At 42.5% G+C, this 18,896-nt stretch overlaps 1 protein-coding gene across 1 annotated transcript in view; it reads left to right on the top strand.

The window, feature by feature from the left end:
• mib1 (mindbomb E3 ubiquitin protein ligase 1) overlaps positions 1-18,896 on the top strand; it is a 61,367-nt gene that overhangs the window by 7,962 nt on the left and 34,509 nt on the right. The window contains 9 exon segments of the mRNA XM_034702703.1: positions 2,743-2,847; positions 3,887-3,953; positions 4,397-4,601; positions 4,999-5,182; positions 6,509-6,653; positions 6,778-6,911; positions 7,789-7,896; positions 8,060-8,257; positions 8,455-8,606. Coding sequence (XP_034558594.1) covers positions 2,743-2,847; positions 3,887-3,953; positions 4,397-4,601; positions 4,999-5,182; positions 6,509-6,653; positions 6,778-6,911; positions 7,789-7,896; positions 8,060-8,257; positions 8,455-8,606 — 1,298 coding nt within the window.

Raw genomic sequence — 18,896 nt, 5'->3', positions numbered from 1 at the left:
GACATTTGAGGGTAAGGATTTAACATACATTTTCATACGTAAACAACAGTACAGTAACCCCGTTGTCAGGCCTGAGAAATATAGATCCAGTAGTGCCGACAAAATCAGCCCAATGTGTTGTGTTATTTAGGTCCCAGTACAGGAGTTCACAGAGAGACCTTGATTCCTTGGTTTCATTCTGCTGATTCCTACATATCTTCACAGAGGCTATAAACTTCCTTCCTTGCTGCAGGTTGTTCCAGGCATAAATACATCATTAGAAAGTAATACAATGTCTGATGAGGTTGCATTTGTTTAGCACAGTCTATTTAGATTTATGCTGTAAATGTGCTGTAAAGTGCTTGTATTTTGACTCTGGTCCAGACCCCAGAGTATTCAATTTAAGAGCCCCTTGCGGCAATTTAAGACTTCATTTTGCTGTGTTATTTAATGGCATATCTCATTACTGTTTTATGATGCTGTAAGCAATATGCTTTCCAGAAAACTGCTATTGCATGTCCTGCAGCTTAGATGTTCCATTAGTTTAGCATGAATATTACCTCCTAAGGCCCATTTATCAATTACCTCTGTAAGGGGCCTGGAAATAATTTAACGATCTGATTTCTGTGTTTACTTAAGGCACAGCGTTTAATTAAAGAATTCATTTACTCCAGTGCTGCTCTTCTCTTGACACTCTTCAGTGTGATGGAAATGTTGCACTGCTAGTCTCATGTGAAAACTCTGAACTTAGCTTCCAAATTTGAATTGATTTTTCAGTCCCCCGTCGTAACTCACTGCATATTTACGCTTGTAACAAATAATAAATCTAGGCTTAAAGGCTTTTCAAACTTTATTAGCCTAAAGCTGGTGACCACTCCACACCACAAAGTTAGACATAGTATCAGTCATGATGTGATCTGAAGACGATCAACAGCAAGAAAGAAATGATAAAAGGTTCTGATGCGTGTTAGTGTGCTCTCAGGAGTGGACCAAACGGTGTAGTAAACAAAAGTTGTATAGCTTACACTGATTTCTCAATGTCTAATGTGCATGCAGGAGTTCAGTGGTACAGAGTTTTGAACCGTGAACTTATTGTAGCGTCACACCCACAGCCTGAGTCCTTTTGTGAGAGCTTTAGCACATTAATTGCATATTATTAATTTTAATTTATAGGTGTAGAAGTATTTTCATAATTATAGGGCAGTGACATTGTTCCAGCATTTTTGTTATCTACAACAGGGGTTCCCAAACTTTTTGGGCTTGTGTACCCCCTTTCATGAACAATTTCAGCCAAGTCCAAATGTCCACTAACTACGATTAGCGGCGTCCGTCAGGAGTTATAATATTTACAATTGTTCATCTGGCCTCAAGTCACAGCTACAGTCATCGATCCTACTCATCTTGAAATTTGGAAAACCAAGTTTTTACACACGTTGAGGCAGGTAGAGCCGTGGTAACAGATGAAAATCCCTGGTCCAAGCAGTTTTGCAAATAATATATTTGTGAATGAATATGCTCAATTTGGAAATAGTGCCCTATTTGATGTTGCATTGAATTAAAAATTAAATGCTCTTGATGAAGTTGTCTTTAATCAGATTATTTTTTTTAATTTATTGTGGTGCAACTTTTTTTTTTTTTTTATATACATTTGTCACGTACCTCTTGCAGTACTCCCACCTACCCCCATTTGAGAATCACTGATCTACAATAACAACAGGGTGCAGGGTACAGAAGTGTCTCCTAAAAGTGTGTTTCCTGCACCACTGTTTCCTTGCTCTGTTGAAACAGGGAGAGCTTCAAACTGTTGTGACAAAAAAAAAAATGGCAGACTCACTGCCTCAGTTTAAAATATGCTTTGAAGTGGCCTGATGATTAATGTTTTTATTGCTGGCTTAAGCATTCCATACAACCACAACCAGAGTTTGTTTACAGCCCCTGATTATGCTCCGCAAAACCTAATGAATAAAACATTCATGGATATTAATGTGCGGGACCTTCCTGTGACAACAAATATGATGTAGCTGTGCGTATTTGGATCTCCAGACTCTGATTTTCTTAGGACTCAAATTATAAATAAAATAACAATTCCGTCCACCTTCCAATAAATAAGGAAGAAGTTAAAATGAAGTGGGTCGAGTTGCTTTGATGGACAATGTTTCCTCAGGCTCTATTTGTGGTCGGTGTGAACTGCACTGGCCTTCTTCTTTTGTCTTGTTTTCTCTTTGATAAAAACACAGCAACGGTTTCAAAAGTTTAATTAAAAGATTCTTTGAGATTACACAACTATCCCCAACTGGTTATAAAAACCAATACATTTTAGGTCTTAGCATTGACTGTAGGATTGCAGTGTTGGGGAAATTAAAACCAAATTTAATTGTGATCTAAAGAATGAAAACCCTAATCTCATTTGTTCTTGATGAGTCCCACTCTTTACTTTTCTCAGAAGTAAAATAATTTGATTTACTTCCAAATCAAAAAACAGTGCTGCTGTAACATACAAGGTATCTTACAGTTTTCTAGATATACTTCCATGGCTTGTCAAATGCAGAAACACTCACCATGTAAGGAAAAGTTTCACATGTGACTAAAACTCTTGGATACCATATTGGACCATTCCACCAGAAAGCCCAAGGTTAACTTTCTGGTTCAGTGGAAAGCTCTTTGTCTTTCATTAGCACTGAAAACTTTATAAGACCCATCAATGTTCTGTCAGTGTTTCTTTTCCATCTACCTCATCTTGTCCCTCTTCCTCCTCCTCCTCAGGTGACAGAGATCCAGGACTGGAGTGCAGCCAGCCCTCACAGTGCTGCCTACGTTCTGTGGGACAATGGGGCCAAGAACCTGTACCGAGTTGGCTTTGAGGGGATGGTGAGCAAACTTCCATCCTGACCATCACACTTAGACACTCACTCACACACCAACACACACTGAGTCTCACAAAAGATCAGCTGTCAGGTGGCTTTTGTGTTTGACCGCGGGGCTGAGGCTCTTTCTTTAGCTGCCAGGCCTTTGTGAGAGCCACGCAGCCAGCATGAGTAAGGCACCATTGTAAAGGCAGCTGGAAGGGGAAGGTATCTGCATGATAAAGGCAAGCTGTTCCTACTGCTTTTTAGGGGGAGAGAGTGAACATGAAGGTCAACTTTAGAGGAGGGGGACATTCTCTTGGGGTTGTCGCAGGGGCTTCTACACACGCGTCTCCAATGAAAAAGCACCTTCGCCATTGGTGGAGACTGCCCTTGCCTTTTTATGAAAGAGGCCAATCAGGTTTCTGGGTTTCCTAACAGATTTGTCTTTTGTTATTCTAAGAAGCTAATGGGGATGTTGATGGCATCTGCCTCTGGATTAAGTAAATCAAGGCTTAGACCACCTATCTAGACAGTTTTACTTTGGCATTGTCTTATATTCAGACGGTGATCAAATCCTCCAAACAAACACAAACACACTGCAGATCAGTGATTCAAATGCAGCATGCAAGGACAACACCTTTTCCTGTTTTGTAATGTCTGCTTTGTGCATAAAGAAAAATAGGATCAAAAGTTTTATTCTGGCTTGATGCGGTGCACAGACCTGAGTTATTAAGTTGTTGGAACTTGTTGTAGTTAGGACTTAAGTGCTCCATCAGTTCTCAGGAATGTTTGCTCTGCCTCATGATCATCGCTGCCCTCTAACTCTGCACAGTGGCTGCGCATCTGAGTCATCACAAATGATATGAAGCTCTCCCTTTGTTACAATGTAGTGCTTCTTTGTCCTGCCTTAGCCTTAGGACACAGATATTGAAGGAAACTACACTGACGCTACAGCTTAGAGTGTGTTCACTCTCACTTTCATTATTCATGATCATTGTTCTCCTCCACTAATGAAATTACCGTTGGTAATTATCTAACCACTTCCCTCTTGTCTCTCTCAGTCGGATCTGAAATGTGTCCAGGATGCCAAAGGAGGCTCTTTTTACAGAGACCACTGTCCTGTTTTAGGTAAGTAAGCCAGTGATCTGTGTCCACCGTCATTATTGCACCAATTCTTTCACCTATCGTTCTGGTGCAGTGAATTCAAGGGCATTAGGGGAGTTTTACTTGCAGTTGGCTCAGTTTGGCCACTAGATGGCAGCACTACATAGTTACCTGGCTGCCCAACCGGGTGCAGACTCGGGTCATGCAGTTACAGTACTCCAATACATACATTTAGTCTCCCTCACTACATTTCTTTTAAATTAACATACTTTTTAACATACTTCTCTGCATTATCTTTTATCATTAGACAACAAGCTGTCATCTCTGATGGAAATTTCTTATTTCTATGTATATTCTTGTACTGTACACCTTCTTGTTTGTTGCTGTAACTCCATGAACTTCCCGGTTCTGGGACGATTAAAGGAGTATCTTATCTTATCTTACTTTTACCCCTTTTTATTTCTTAGGTGAACAGAATGGCAACAGAAATCCTGGTGGTCTCCAGATTGGAGACTTGGTCAACATTGACTTAGACCTTGAAATCGTTCAGTCCCTGCAACACGGTCACGGTGGGTGGACTGACGGCATGTTTGAGACGCTCACCACCACCGGCACAGTATGCGGCATTGATGAGGATCACGATATTGTCGTTCAGTACCCCAGTGGAAACAGGTGAGCATGTATTTTCTTTTCTTTTTTTTTACCCTTTTCACTGCAATTTTAGCACCAAAAATGTTTTTATTTTATGTCATGACTAAAAATAAAATCACCTTTTGTTAAGCTTGTTAACATTTAAAGAACAGACTCTACTAAATGTTGTATTCACTTTTACCCCTTAAATGGGAATTTTCAGTCTGCTATAGTAGTCAATGACTATCCTACCATCATACATGCACTATTAAAGTAATTTTCTTCATTTCATAATTTTTTCATTACTCAATTGTAGCTAGCAGATCCTCAACGCTCACCCTGTGACTGTTTGTAGCATCTACTGTATCCTGAGTCAGAGATACTTTGTTATAAACTGTGAGGGAATCAGTCTGAGAGCATTTTGAACCTGTATCCTCAGATGGACATTCAACCCAGCAGTGCTGACAAAGGCCAACGTGGTGCGCAGCGGTGAGGTAGCAGCCGGCGCAGAGGGAGGCAGTTCCCAGTTCCTGGTGGGAGACCTGGTCCAGATTTGCTACGACATCGACCGCATCAAGCTGCTGCAAAGAGGCCACGGAGAGTGGGCTGAGGCCATGCTGCCTGTGAGAGTCTTAAATATGTTTGATATAAATTAATCTCTATCACTTTAGGATTTTGTTATTTTACTGTTCAAGATTTTACACCAGCAGATACATATTCAGCATCCCTGTCTTATAAGGATTTAATGACTGATTTTCAAAAACAAGAGGGGATGTGTTTGTGTATTTGACCTGATTATTCTAGGAAGTACAGTTTCTGATTTAAACAACCCAAAGGATTGCGGCCATAAATTTTTGTTAGCATAAAAACATCCTGGAAATGGAACAACTAGACTAAACACTCTCATGTAACCCTGAAGAATGACACTGCTATTTACAGTAGTTAAAAATCTGAGACAGTTGTCACTGTTGATATTTCAACCAGCTGTTTTTGTAATGCTAATTAGGAGTTTGACTTGTACTTGATGACATACTGATGATTTGTGTTTGATTGCCTTCCATAAATTACGCTCAGTTCATCTTACTGTGTTTGATTTCTGCGTGTAGCCTCACTTGTAGCAGTTCCTGTCTTTTATTTGCATAAAAGAGGTAGCAGCTGTCAGTACATGCAGAGACACAGGTCCTCCCCTCTTATCAGACCATGGCTCTGTTCCTGTCGGTCTCTTTTCTTACATTTTTTTAAGTCCTGACACAATTTTATTCTTCCCTTATTACATAGTTTATTCATTGCTGCCCAGCACGCCTCAGGTTATGTAACGCCAGTCTACTCCAATATGCCACTTGTCCCTGCCAAACTGGCCCCCCTCAGCAGCTAATGAGCCTTAAAACCCTGAGATGGGTTGCAGCTTTGATCACTAACCACGGCTGTTTGCCGCCCGCCGCTGCAGTCCCCGTTATTGATGGCATCCTCCAGGACAGCCCCGGACCCCGCTCGACACACTCAAAGTACCTCTTTCTCATATAGCCAGGACCGAGATGATATGATTCAAAATTGGAAAGCATTTTGCTCTGTCCTCTCTGTAATGCTTTTTTAGATGAAAAATAGCCCAGCCAGAAGAGGGGTCTCTTTCTTTTATATCCATCTTCTTTTGTGTGCAAATAAATGTGCTCTGAATAATGAGAACACAGCTTTTATCTGCAATATTTAGTTTTATATTGTAGTCAGTTTTTCATTTTTGCAACCAGCTTTGTTTCTGCTCAGTGTAGAACAATTGTTTTGTTGGGCTGGTATTGTTTCCACTTTATCGTTTTCTCCACCCTCTCATATTTTTTGCTGTTTCTAACAATCTCGCTCCATCTTCCCTCTGCCTCTTACAGGCTCTGTTACACAGCCCTAAAAAAAAAAAACTCTCCATACACTAATGAATTTGTCCCAACATTTATCAACAGACCCTAGGCAAGGTGGGCCGCGTGCAGCAGATCTACTCTGACAGTGACCTGAAGGTCGAGGTTTGTGGAACCTCCTGGACGTACAATCCTGCCGCTGTCACAAAGATTGCTCCCTCTGGTTCTGCTGTCAGCAACGCATCTGGAGGTGTGTATGAACAAGCAGGACTAAGATCAAGGAAGTGTCATCTTGGTTGTTTGTCCCCCCTGATCCCTGATCCCTGACATTTGCATGCGCTAACTTTTTGATGTTGTCTACCTGTTTTGTCCAGAGCGCCTGTCTCAGTTGCTGAAAAAGCTATTTGAGACACAAGAATCTGGAGATATTAATGAGGAGCTGGTAAAAGCAGCAGCCAATGGAGACCTGGCCAAGGTGGAGGACATCCTTAAGAGACCTGATGTCGATGTAAGTGCTTAAAATACACTCCTATGATATGAGCAGCTGCAGTGTTTCTAGATAGGGGTTTGAGGAACACAGAGACATTTGCCATTGAAAACATTCAAAAGATCTGAGTACCCTGATAATTGGAGGTGGTACGGCCCTGTCTGTGTTCTGCTCTGCTCTCAGTATATTGAAGAGGCTGAGAGTCTCCTAGGAGGGAGCTCTGAGATCCTCCCACTCCTGCACCTCTCTCAATCTGAAAAGCATTAAGGCCGGGCCCAGAGGAGACACCAGGGAGCATTGGTGTGCACTGCAGCACAGACCCGATTCACTCTTAGAATCGAGCTGAGATCTACAAACCCCATACGGCAGCACATTGTGTTCTGACACAGGCTAGAGGCCAGGGAAAACACCCGTTTGCCACAGGACAGAAGCCTGTGCTCTGCATAGGTTATGAGAACTGGCTATGTCAAGTCTGCAATACTGTCGTCACTCAGAAAGCAAGAGAGAGTGAATGAGAGTGTGTGTATGTGTGTGTATGTGTGTGTGTCAGTGGCAAAGGCTGGCCAGATGCCCTACTGCCTTTCAGTGGAATTATTTGCTTAAAGCTGAGCACACTGAGCTTGGCCAAGTGATCCGCCAGCCAGGACAAGAGACGACTCGAGACTCCCAAAGGACTCCACATTAATATTCATGCTCTTAGTTTTTGCAGTGCCGCAGTTGGTGATGAAACATGCACACCCAGCCGTTCATGCACGTACACACATGCAAACGCTTAAACACACCCTCACAAATCTCTCAGCCCCTCAGGTGGACAGCTAATTCATTTGAGGCATATCTAATCTTAAACATGACATGACTCGCATTCATATTCACACTTTGCCTCTTGATGTGTTTACAGGTGAACGGACAGTGTGCTGGACACACTGCGATGCAGGCAGCCAGTCAGAATGGTCACGTGGACGTCCTCAAGCTGCTGCTTAAACACAATGTGGACCTTGAAGCCGAGGTTTGTGTCATCACATAAATCCCTCTCTCATCCATTATCTTACTTTTCACAAATGCATCCAAACCCTCCTAAGTGCTTTTTACAATATAAAAAAAAAAGAGTAGAAGTCCACTCACGGACACAGAATGATGTCTCATCATTATGCGGGTGTGTCACTGTACAGGACAAAGATGGAGACCGGGCAGTGCACCACGCAGCCTTTGGTGATGAGGGCTCTGTCATTGAGGTGCTGCAGAGGGGCGGTGCTGACTTGAATGCCAGGAACAAGCGAAGGCAGACTCCATTACACATAGCTGTTAACAAGGGCCATCTGCAGGTGGTCAAAACCCTGCTGGACTTTGGCTGCCACCCCAGCCTCCAGGTATCTATCAACAACTTATTTAAAAATTATTAAATAATTTAGTGATGCAGATTACATACAACAACAGTCAGTCTAAACACATTTTATACTCTGCTCTGTTGGAGGTATATTTATGACTGCACTACATAGAATCCTCTTTAAGCAGGCTTTGATGGATTAAAAACAGAGCAATGAGTAACATCAGATTGTCATTTCAGGATTCAGAGGGGGACACACCCCTGCACGATGCTATAAGCAAGAAGAGAGATGACATGCTGTCTGTGCTGCTGGAGGCAGGTGCTGATGTCACCATCACCAACAATAATGGCTTCAATGCTTTGCATCATGCTGCCCTGCGAGGAAACCCCAGGTATGAGACCCTACCCTGCTCATGCTCATGTGTGTATGAAAGAAAGCGGCACGTTAGGGTGGAATCTGTGGGGAATGTGTACTGAGATTTAATCAAACATGTGCTAAAGGCCTAATGTGGATACAGACAGTAAACAGTGAACAGTAAACTCTTATTATTTTAAAATGATTATAGAGTATATTTCCTCCTGATTTACAAACCATGATGGCAAAGAGAAGTAGATATTTTTTCCTTTTTAATGAATGCACACCTGACATGTTGCGTTTCTCTTGATCTGTTTTCTAATTTCAACAACAAACGCTTTATCAATACTAACATATTAGTCAAATCTATAACAGCTAGACTTTATTTTCTGCTTGGTAGCAGCCAGACGACACAGGCCATGGCAGAATTACTAATCTGTGACCACTAATCCGTTGCTTAATCATCCTCCTTTGGAATGACAAATTTGGGCTTACTACCTACAGGTCTAAACCAGGAGACAGACTGAGTTTAATCACGAATACAAACAAAATTCAAAACTTTAATTAACTGCCAAAAGATCCTATTGAGGCATCAGCTGTGTATAAAAATGCCTTTGCAGGATCTGTATTACTTTTATAAATCATTGCACTTTTCATAAAGATCAAAAGTAATGATCACCTATGTGTTCATAATGCTTTTGTCTATATTCCAAAGAAACATGCACACACCTCTGGATCAACTGGATCAGACAAGTTTTTCTTTATATTCCAGAAATGCTATTTAACACACTTTTGCCATCTTTGTAATATTTCCTGTTGAAGTTATTCATCTGAAATAGATTTACCTCTGAAATTCTTCCACAGATTTCACTCTAACACAAGCCTGAAGTAGTTTAAAGCATTTAATTGAACCATCCTATCTTATCTCACCATAAAATGACTTGGGATCACTATTTAGTTTGACATTGATTGAAGTTAAAAGCAGGCCTATAGGCTTCCTCCATCTCCCCAACAGATGGTTTGGTCTCAAGTTGACATTATGCTACCTTTGAGGCCTTGACAGCATCTGTCTTGTGTTTATTTTCTTTTATTATTGTAGCTAACAGCCCTTGAAATTCATTTGTTGTTCCTTTTACTGTTATTGTGGTCCATCAGCGTGTGTTGTGAGCACGAGCTGGCCCGAAGCGGTCGGCCTGTGCGGCAGTGGCAGTTGCCTCCTCCTCTGTCATAGCTGTTCTGCGGGTTTCTGTTCCACTCTCTGGTAGTTTTTATTCTTGTTTCTCAACCATGAGCGTCTTCAGGATGGCAGCTATCTGTATCAGGCTGATCATCCAGTGTGTCTGAACATGACGGACGTAACGTTGCAGGGTCAGTGATTTAGACTGGAGCTATCGCTAGAAAAGTTAACAGCTGTTTCTAGTGTTGAGCACTCTGGGTGTGTAAATGTCTGCGCATGAGCATGGTTATCCCAGGCTAAATGTCATTCCCCTTCACTGGCATTCATTCCTTTGGCATTGGGACAAATGGAATTGAGGTCAGAGTGCTGTGGAACACCTGCCACCTGCCACAAGCATGGCCAGACTCAACCCTCCACCTCTAGCATGGTGCAGAGAGGATTGTCTCAAAACGAGTGTTTATTTCCTGCGTGGAGCACTGATAAGTTGATCTGCTGATTGATTTAGACGTAAAAGTAATTACATTAATTTATAGAACAGTGTTTATCCAGGCAGGTGTCAAAGTTATCTTCATCAGAATGTATTAGCAAGTAAATGAAAGAGACGTGTAGATGTGGTTATAGGGTTTTCTTTTTCCACAGTAAATGAAAGAAGGATTTTCATTGATTAGAATAAATAAAATTTGGAAATAGTATCTACAAGATGGAAATAAAATGTTAATTTGAATATATAGAACAAGTATGAATAAGACACAGAGTATAATTATTAAGATAGTTCAAGTGAAAGCAAACTTGTTCTTCATTTAAATTTCAAAAAAGGACAGAATTTGATCGCCTCTTTGTTTTTTGGCCTGCTGATCATATCCAAAACTCTATAATATAACTGAATTGTACAAATAAATTGCTTTCTGATCCATGCATGTGTAAATTGTCCTTCAAATTATTCACGCTAAAGGACAACATTTGCAAAGATTCACACAAAACTTGCATAACCCATCATATGTTCGTCAGTCTGAGTTTTTTTAGACAGGAAGAAAAGCTTCAGCAGTAAAATGCAAAAAATAAATACCTTTATTGTCTTTTATTCCACAGCTTTTAAACTTTACTAAATAATAGTGGTCTTATTAAGGAGAGGTCACACACGGTTAGAAAATTGCTTGCATCGTAAATATTAAAATGCAGCGTGTGTGTAAGATGTGTATGTAAACCAGGACTCAGAATATAAAGGCGCTGAAAGCTGCTGTAAGACTCATTGATTAAGTGGTGAAAAGTGCACACTACAGTATTTTCTGTATCGGGGGCTCTTGTTATGTTGTGTGCGTGGTGTGTATTTTGTGTGTGTGTGTGTCGCTTGCTCCGGTCCACGCTCTGTCCCTTTGCCTTCAGAGAAATGAAGATATATGTCGCCTTCTCCAGTCTGCCCATTTACTTTTATTTCACACTCGAGCTCCCGCAATATCGGGGAGACAGTCCACGAGTCCTAAAGCCCTCGAAAATCTCTCCCTTGGTTGGAGTGAAAGTACCTTGTCTGGTGTGTTTTTAGTGGAGGGGTGGCTGTTTCAGCTGAGTGCTTAGAGGAATTCCTGCCATAACATCATATTTCTACAAAGTACCTGTGATGACCGTTGTGATGGAGCGCTTAGAGTTGGAAGTTGATCAGGAGGACCCCGCATGAAGGATGAAATTCAGCCGCTCTAGTTGCTATAGATGTCATTACTTCTCCAGATAGAAGCTCCACTCGCTCTGCTTGTGTTAAGATTTAGCTGCGGCACAGAATGTTCGGCTATAAAACAAGTTAAACAAGTCTTATCTTTCATTTCTCATCAGAACTAATACAAACACAAGGCTGTAAATACTCCCCCCAGCTTTGAGTTTTCCCCCTGCCTTCTCGCTTTGGATTCAAGTAGAGAGTGTGACAGAGACCCCGGTGTGTGTGTGTTTGTGTGTAATTTGTGTTCTTTGGCTGGGTGGGTCTTCCAGCAGTGGAAAGAAGATTGAGGAAGACTCACAGGAAGAACCCTGTGGGTGACAGATGATTCTTTCAACTTGGAGTCCCAAATACAGAGACAAATCAACTCTCCCATCAGGGGGGCAGCAGGGACTGGGGAGTTTTACAATATTTCACCTCGTTCATTACACACACACACACACACACACACACACACACACACACACACACACACACACACACATACACATACACATACACATACACACACACACACACACACTTGGCTGCAAAGTGTGAAGGTATTTCCTCATAAATTAGACCTTGTTGTTAACTTTTACAATTGCTAGTAAATTGAAAGTGCTCTTATAACCTGTACTAACGCGTTGAGGACAGGATTTTCTCGGACATCCACATCGTGTGTTCCCTCCGTACGTGTTTACCGCAGCTTGCTAGGAGAGCCTGGTTTGTGTCTTTCCCTCGGGCCGCTCGAAGCCAGTAGCTGCTACAATACTGTAAACAATACGATTAATAGCCCGTGACTCATAAAAGGGCCCCAAACAAGCCCTGCAGCGGCGGTCTGTACCCTTTTACGTGTCACCTCCTCGTAATATTTGCCCTCCTCTTTTTCTCATATAGTGCTCAGCTTTCTTTTAATGCGGCGACACACAGGTAAGAGGTTTACCACACCTGAGCAGAGAGAAGGGGGGTCTGTAATTGTTCACAGTGTGTTTTGAAATAAGAGAATCACAATTAGATAGAAATAGAGCTGCGTGGAGACGTGTGTAAAATGTGGGACTCAGCGCTATATTCACATGCTCCTCATGGCGTCTATTAAGTAGATGTTTTTAATGCATATTTCAGACTAGACTCACAAAGTTAGACTCCTGTAAATGAGTAAGATAGGTCCTCTTACATTACCTAAATACATTAGATTTTTATGGGTGCAAAAAAAAGGTTTTGGTAAATTGGTATGTAACAAAAATAAGGCAATAAAAGCACAAAGAACATGATAGCAAGTAATGCAGGTGAAGAATTATACAAATAGAATTAAGACAGAGTTTTAATGTATTTCCAAATGCCTTGCAAGTCTTTAAATGAGTGTAGAAACTTCCAATTTAATTAACTTTGTTGCAACTAATTCAGGACTGTATGTGATTATGTTTATTTTGTCAAAGTTTCACTTTCATGTAGTGTGAAGGGCAGAACTGGGCAGACAAAAGCTACATAAAAGGCATACAACTGCAGAGAAAAGTAGAATAAACAGAGATAATAGCAAAAGAAGGTGTGCAGGTGATGCAGTGTGAAGGCAGTTTTGATCCTCCTCTCTCTTCTGCAGTAACAAACGAATGAATGTGTGAGAATGTAACTGTCCGCTCCTGTGATTTGTGCGCTCAGCTTCTGTCCTCTCCGAGCGTCTGGCGCTCATCTACCCCGGCCTGTCACTGCAGGAGGCTTCAGGGAAAGGAGGCCAAAGATTTTTGAGTTTGTTTGTGTGTATTCCGCAGTCTGTAAACGACTATCTCACCCCCTCTTTTTATGTTTCTGTGCTCTCCTTTTGGTATTTCGTCTTGGTAGCTGCTGTACTCCTGCAAAGCTGCATTAACTGTCCCCCTTTATTTTTTTTATCCTCTTGCCTACTCCCTCCCAGAGTGTGGCTGACCGTTAGCATCCAGTGTCAGTCAGTTAAGGAGATGTCTAAGCAAGACAGCCGCACATTCTCACAGAGGCATGTGAGTGCTGTGTTTCTGAAATAGCCCACGCTGCATGTCTACCCTCCCCTGCTATTTTTGAACCAGCCATTGATAGTGTGGTCAGAATATCAATTCCGTAGGAGGCAGAGAGGTAACACTCAGTCAGGAAAAGTGGACGCTGGCAAAGTTTTGAAGCTCAGATTGATTTCTTTATTAGTCAGAAAATAAAGACACAGAACATGAAAGTCAGTGCTGAACAGTCCAGATGTTGTCTGTAGAAGAAAGCCATGAGCCAGTCCTCATGAAGGAAAGAGCTGCTGTCATTACAGTGATTGAAGACATCAAAGCAGAAGGAGCTCCTGTAGTCATCAAAGCATAGCTACAGCTGGTTGAAGGGGACCAAATCCATTCAAGAGGTGATTTGGTTCCATTTTACCAGCTTTAGCAAAGCATTGTGGAATCACTGTTTGAGGGGCAGACATGGGAACTGCAAAGAGGCACTGAGCAGAGAAAGAGCACGTTACATTGAAACCTGAAATGTGGCTCATCACACCATTTACTGCACAACTAGTTAGAGAGAACATTGCTACTCACTCGTTCACCTTCACCCACTCTGCAAGACACACAGCACACTCAGCACAGTACACCCCATTCCCCACCACACCATAACAAATAGGTACAGTTGATCAACCTTACCTAACTTTCTCCTTTGCTGCCTCCCAGGCAGCCTATTTATCCTCCTCGCTATCTTTTTAAGTTTTATGTTGCCCCCCTCCCAGAGAGTGAGAGAAATTGTTCCCTGAGAAAAGGATAATAATAATCTGTGGCAGTGCACTTGAGTCAAATGTCCTGGAGTCATGAAGCAATTACAGCCTCTGACAGATGGGCCCTGCTGCAAGCACGCTGCCGCCGCGGTCACCGAGACGGCCAACAGACTAACGCAGAGGCATAACCACATACACAGGCTCTCTCACTCATGTTCCTACAGCAGCACTCTGGGGTGTCAAGTCACAACATTAATTTAAACCAGTCATTTAAGTCCTGGAGACTGATTTGTAGTGTGGAGAGAAGTGTTTGAACAGTGACTGAGGGCAGATGATTTTATGTCTCTCTCAGGGCTCTACACTAGTACAATATTGTAACATTTTTCCAATGAAAATCCATCCTATCCTGATACAGAAATGATTACAGTAGCACCTGCATAAAAACCGTTGACTGTTTTTGTGAAAACAAAGTATTTGTATCTATATTTGAGTCTTTTTCCTCATACTGCTGCAGTGTTCTCTATTTATAAAACTCATCATTTAACATCTCAAGCATGTGAGCTTCCTCCAAAAGTTGTCGAGATACAGTTTAGTGACGTTTATTCTGCCTTTTTTTAGCTCTCACTTTTAATCAGCTGTTATAATTATTGACTCCTTCTGCCAAGCTAAAAATGAGCTTCTCAGAGTGGCCGGCGACAGCTGAGCGATATACAGCACTGCTTGTAGACAGGATGGAGTTCAACATAGGGCCAGCTTGATATGGCACACCAGAGGCTGGTCTATTTGTAACATACACATGCACATTCATGCTTGCACATGTACCCACACACACACACAGCCTCTCTCTCCCCGTCACTCAGAGTCAGGTGGCCGGGCGGCTCACCTCGTCTAAGGGCCATAACAGGGCAAAAGCAAGGGGGGACGACAGGCAGTGAGCATTTGATAATGTCAGCATCTGCTGTGTTTGTCACTCAGACACCAGGTCAATGCTATTGAGGGCCCGGGAGAAACATGCAGTGCAAGCCATGCACTCTGATGTCTTGACAGAAAAGAGAGCTGGACAGACAGAACATTATACGCATGAGCTGGATGTATCAAGTTGGGAAAACTAAGCGAATTAACTTAAATTAGCTCAATTAAAAAATAGATTTTCTCCTTTCGATCTGAACTCAGTTTCATTTTCTGATCAGTAGTTTTGCTAAGTTCTATTTTTTATAATCTAAACTGATTTGATCCGATGTAGAAGCTGTTCAACGTCAAAAAATCATGAGTTTAAAATAGACTAAAATCATATACATTTGGTGAGATATAAAAGAAGACTATTTAAGATTTAAGAGAATCTTTAAGTAGATCTTTAGTTTTATTTTGCATACATCAGATACACTTGACCATGATACAAACAAGCAGCTGATTAATTTAAAAGTATTTTTAAATACTTTTCATTTAAAAGTATTTTTAAATTAGGAGTGAAATAATCTAAATCATTGTGAGTAAACCTGAATAAAAAAGACAGCTTTGTTAGCGCTGGTATCGGTCGTGTCACCTCACCTCAGTCACTTCAGCTCATCTTTTTTAAATCATAAGGAATAGATGAAGTCGGTCGTACTCTCGGTGTATTAATCTGTTTCAGAATGAAGTGTCCTGTGTTTCATTAGAAAAGAGCGGCCATGCTACCGTGGCGTATGTACACTTTGTCATTGCTCCACTGCGGGAGAAATTTTGTGGGCACCGTTACAGCCCAGTCTGCAGATTCTACGAACACTGTAATAGAGAAAACTAAATCGACTTTGTTGAGAGCTCATTAAATGCATAGAGGAACGGTTTTAGGTTAATAGTTTAATACGTCATCAAGGTTTTAGAGTTTGCGGCGCACTGTTTTAGTTTTATATTAACGAGAGGCATTATGTGTTTAGTGGGAATACATTTAGTACGGCTGTGGATCTGCATTAAAGGGGTTTAAAGAGAAGCAGACCTGAACTAAAACTGGTACATGCTTTGTCTATGATCCAAGCACAGGCCAGAGAGGGGGTCAGAATAGGTGAAAGTGCTTGATATGAATAGCTCGCCATGCAAACCGCTCCCCCTCCCTTCATTTCTCTCTGTGCCCCCTCTCCATATTCTGTTGCCCTTTTTTTTGTTTGAAGCAGTCAACAATTGGAATCAGCTGACAGGCCAGAGTTGACTCTGATCCTGCATTGTCACTTTTTGATGGTCTAATCTGACTGCCATGCGGCCCAGCAAAGCATTTGGCAAGCATAGCAAACGTGAACAATGAGAGCAGGAATCAGGGGGGAAGGGGAGGGGAGGGGAACACGGGGCAGCCGGGTTGATGTGGGCTGGGGGTGCGGATAAGGGCAGCGGCATAAAGGGAGAGCGGTTAAACACACAAGATTGTTAACACGGAAGCCATACGATACAGCAATAGGATAGAGCCAGCGTGTGACAGCAGCAGCAGCAGCAGCAACCTCAGTGCCTCTTCATTCTGCCTCCTCAGCAACTATGTCCTGCTCTTTCAGTTGCATGTAAAAAAAAAAAAAAAGAAAAGAAAAAGCGAAACAATGGCAGAGTTTCGGTCTAATTCACCTGGCTCTCTTTTCCCCTTGAGCCATGAGGGAGCACTGGAAAAGATTATGGTATTAATGGTCAGGAGCAGCTCCAGCATACCACACTCTGCTTGCTAAAGTTGGTGCTAAGTTGCAGCTGACTGAATCTCAAGGGCTGTAATGCAGTAAAAATCACAGAATAATGAAAGGAGGGCCTGTTCATGAGGCAGCTGTCTGCCATACTTTAGGAAAGGTATCTAAAGCAGCTCTCCAAACACACTACTGACAGAGCAAGCTCCAAACATGATTGCTTTCATTTTCTGCTAACTTACGTAATTGTCTAATGAATTGGTGGTGTATCTTGGATGAGAGGTTTTTTATTGGCCAAGTCAGCCAGTTAGAGAAGGCAGTAAGTTCCCTACAGCGGTTATTGCTGCAGTGAGACTGCCCAGAGACAGTATAGCTAATGTATGAGCCCTACCACTCACATTCATACCCTCTTTTCCTCCCCCTCTCCCCCTCTCTCTCTCTCTCTCTCTCTCTGACTTCCTCTCCCCCTCTCTTTCTCTATACTAATTCCTCTTTTTCTCCTCTCACACTGTGATCACACTCATTTCAACAATATTCAAAGCACAAACATTTTCTTACAAGCTGTTGTTAAACATCTTTTTTTTCCCAGAGCGAGGATTCACACCTCACCAAGAATACATACTTCTTTACATTCCATAGCTATCATATGTTCATATGGGTACATAAAGAAGTATGTACACCAAGGAGGTAATCTTAGGTACGAAATGTTCTCACCTTTCGCCAAGGTCAGGAAGTTATGAGCAGATATTTCTCCTCACCGTTCTCTCTCCCAAGTATGGTAGTCTGCACCGTAAGGTGACTTTGAGTGTAAATTCAGTTCAACACTCAAGGCTTTCACTTGGTTGCCATGTAAGGCTGAACAGTCAGTCCCCCCGCCCCTGAACATAACAGAAGTTTTGCAGTCCATACCATAGTCGACTGTCTCAGTGACCCCCGCTGTCCTCCAGACAACTGGGAGAAAGCAGGAGGATCAGGGGGAAGAAATACAGCTCCTGTTCTTTCTATGGCAGTTAGAAGGTAGTCTTTTTCTCTTTCCAGGAAAATGTTGAAGAAGATTAAGGGGTTAGACAAAAACAGCAGCAAAGGAGGGAAGAGTTTTTCTCCTTGATAGAAAGTCCACAGTGTGAGGTGCCTGTGTGCACCTTGTCCTGTATGATGATCATTTGCCGTGTCCTGGGAGCAGGGGGGCACCTATAAGCTGAGCGGCCCCGCTGACATACTAAACACGTTCCCTTCTCTCCTCCCACTTCTCTTTCGGTCGTCTCCCTCACCGCCATCTCCTATTTCACCTGACGCTTTATATATCCTTTCTCCTTCCCTACCTCACACTTGTACCAGTACGTGCTCCCCTCTTGCCTGTCGCTCGTCTCTCTTGTGTCAGCAACGTCCCCAGCGGCTAGCCGGAGCCCTTGCTGATGTTTGAAAACGAGGGTGATCCAAGTGGAACAGGAAGCTATTGTGAGCAGGATTTGGGCTTTAGGCGCAGAGGCAGGCCATAGGTCACATGAAGGCGCTAATGCCCACTCAGCACTTGTGGATTGGTCCTGGCTGTAACCCCCACCCAGCACCAGCACCAATCCCCCCTCTTTCTCTCTGTACCTTGTTTTCTCACTAGACCACTGTTTTTGTGGTCATCTATTGTCACTTCCCTTCCCTCCTGATCAAACCTCACCTGTCTGTGTTTGCAATGCAGCTGTTCTATTGCAGAGGGGGTGGATCAGATCAATAACTATTTGCATGGTGGCGAGAAATGTTCAGCAAGCCTCTAATGAATCTTTGCCCCAGACCAACACATTCCACAAGTTGACACTGCCTCCAACCATGCTAAGCTAACCAGGCGGCTGAGTGCTGAGGGAATGGGTGTAAAACAAAAGAAAAATGGATTAGGGGAGCCCAGCTTAGGTTAGAGTTTGTAGTCTTGGTGGCAGAGAGCTGAATAAATTGGAAAAGTGGTGCAATGTTTTTGCAGAGGAAGGGTTTGGAATAGCAATGAGCCTAGGTTGAACTGGAGGTGACAGTTGGTGGATGAGCAGAGTCCTAAAGGTGTGACGTCCTGTTTAGGAAATGTCACAGCCACCCGAGAGGGTGAGCAAATGGGACAGAGAGGGGTAGAA

Source organism: Notolabrus celidotus, chromosome 15 (genome assembly GCF_009762535.1).
Source record: "Notolabrus celidotus isolate fNotCel1 chromosome 15, fNotCel1.pri, whole genome shotgun sequence".
NCBI classification, from domain to species: Eukaryota; Metazoa; Chordata; class Actinopteri; order Labriformes; family Labridae; genus Notolabrus; species Notolabrus celidotus.
Note: the sequence above shows the minus strand (reverse complement) of the source record. Positions and strands in the feature narration are given on the sequence as shown.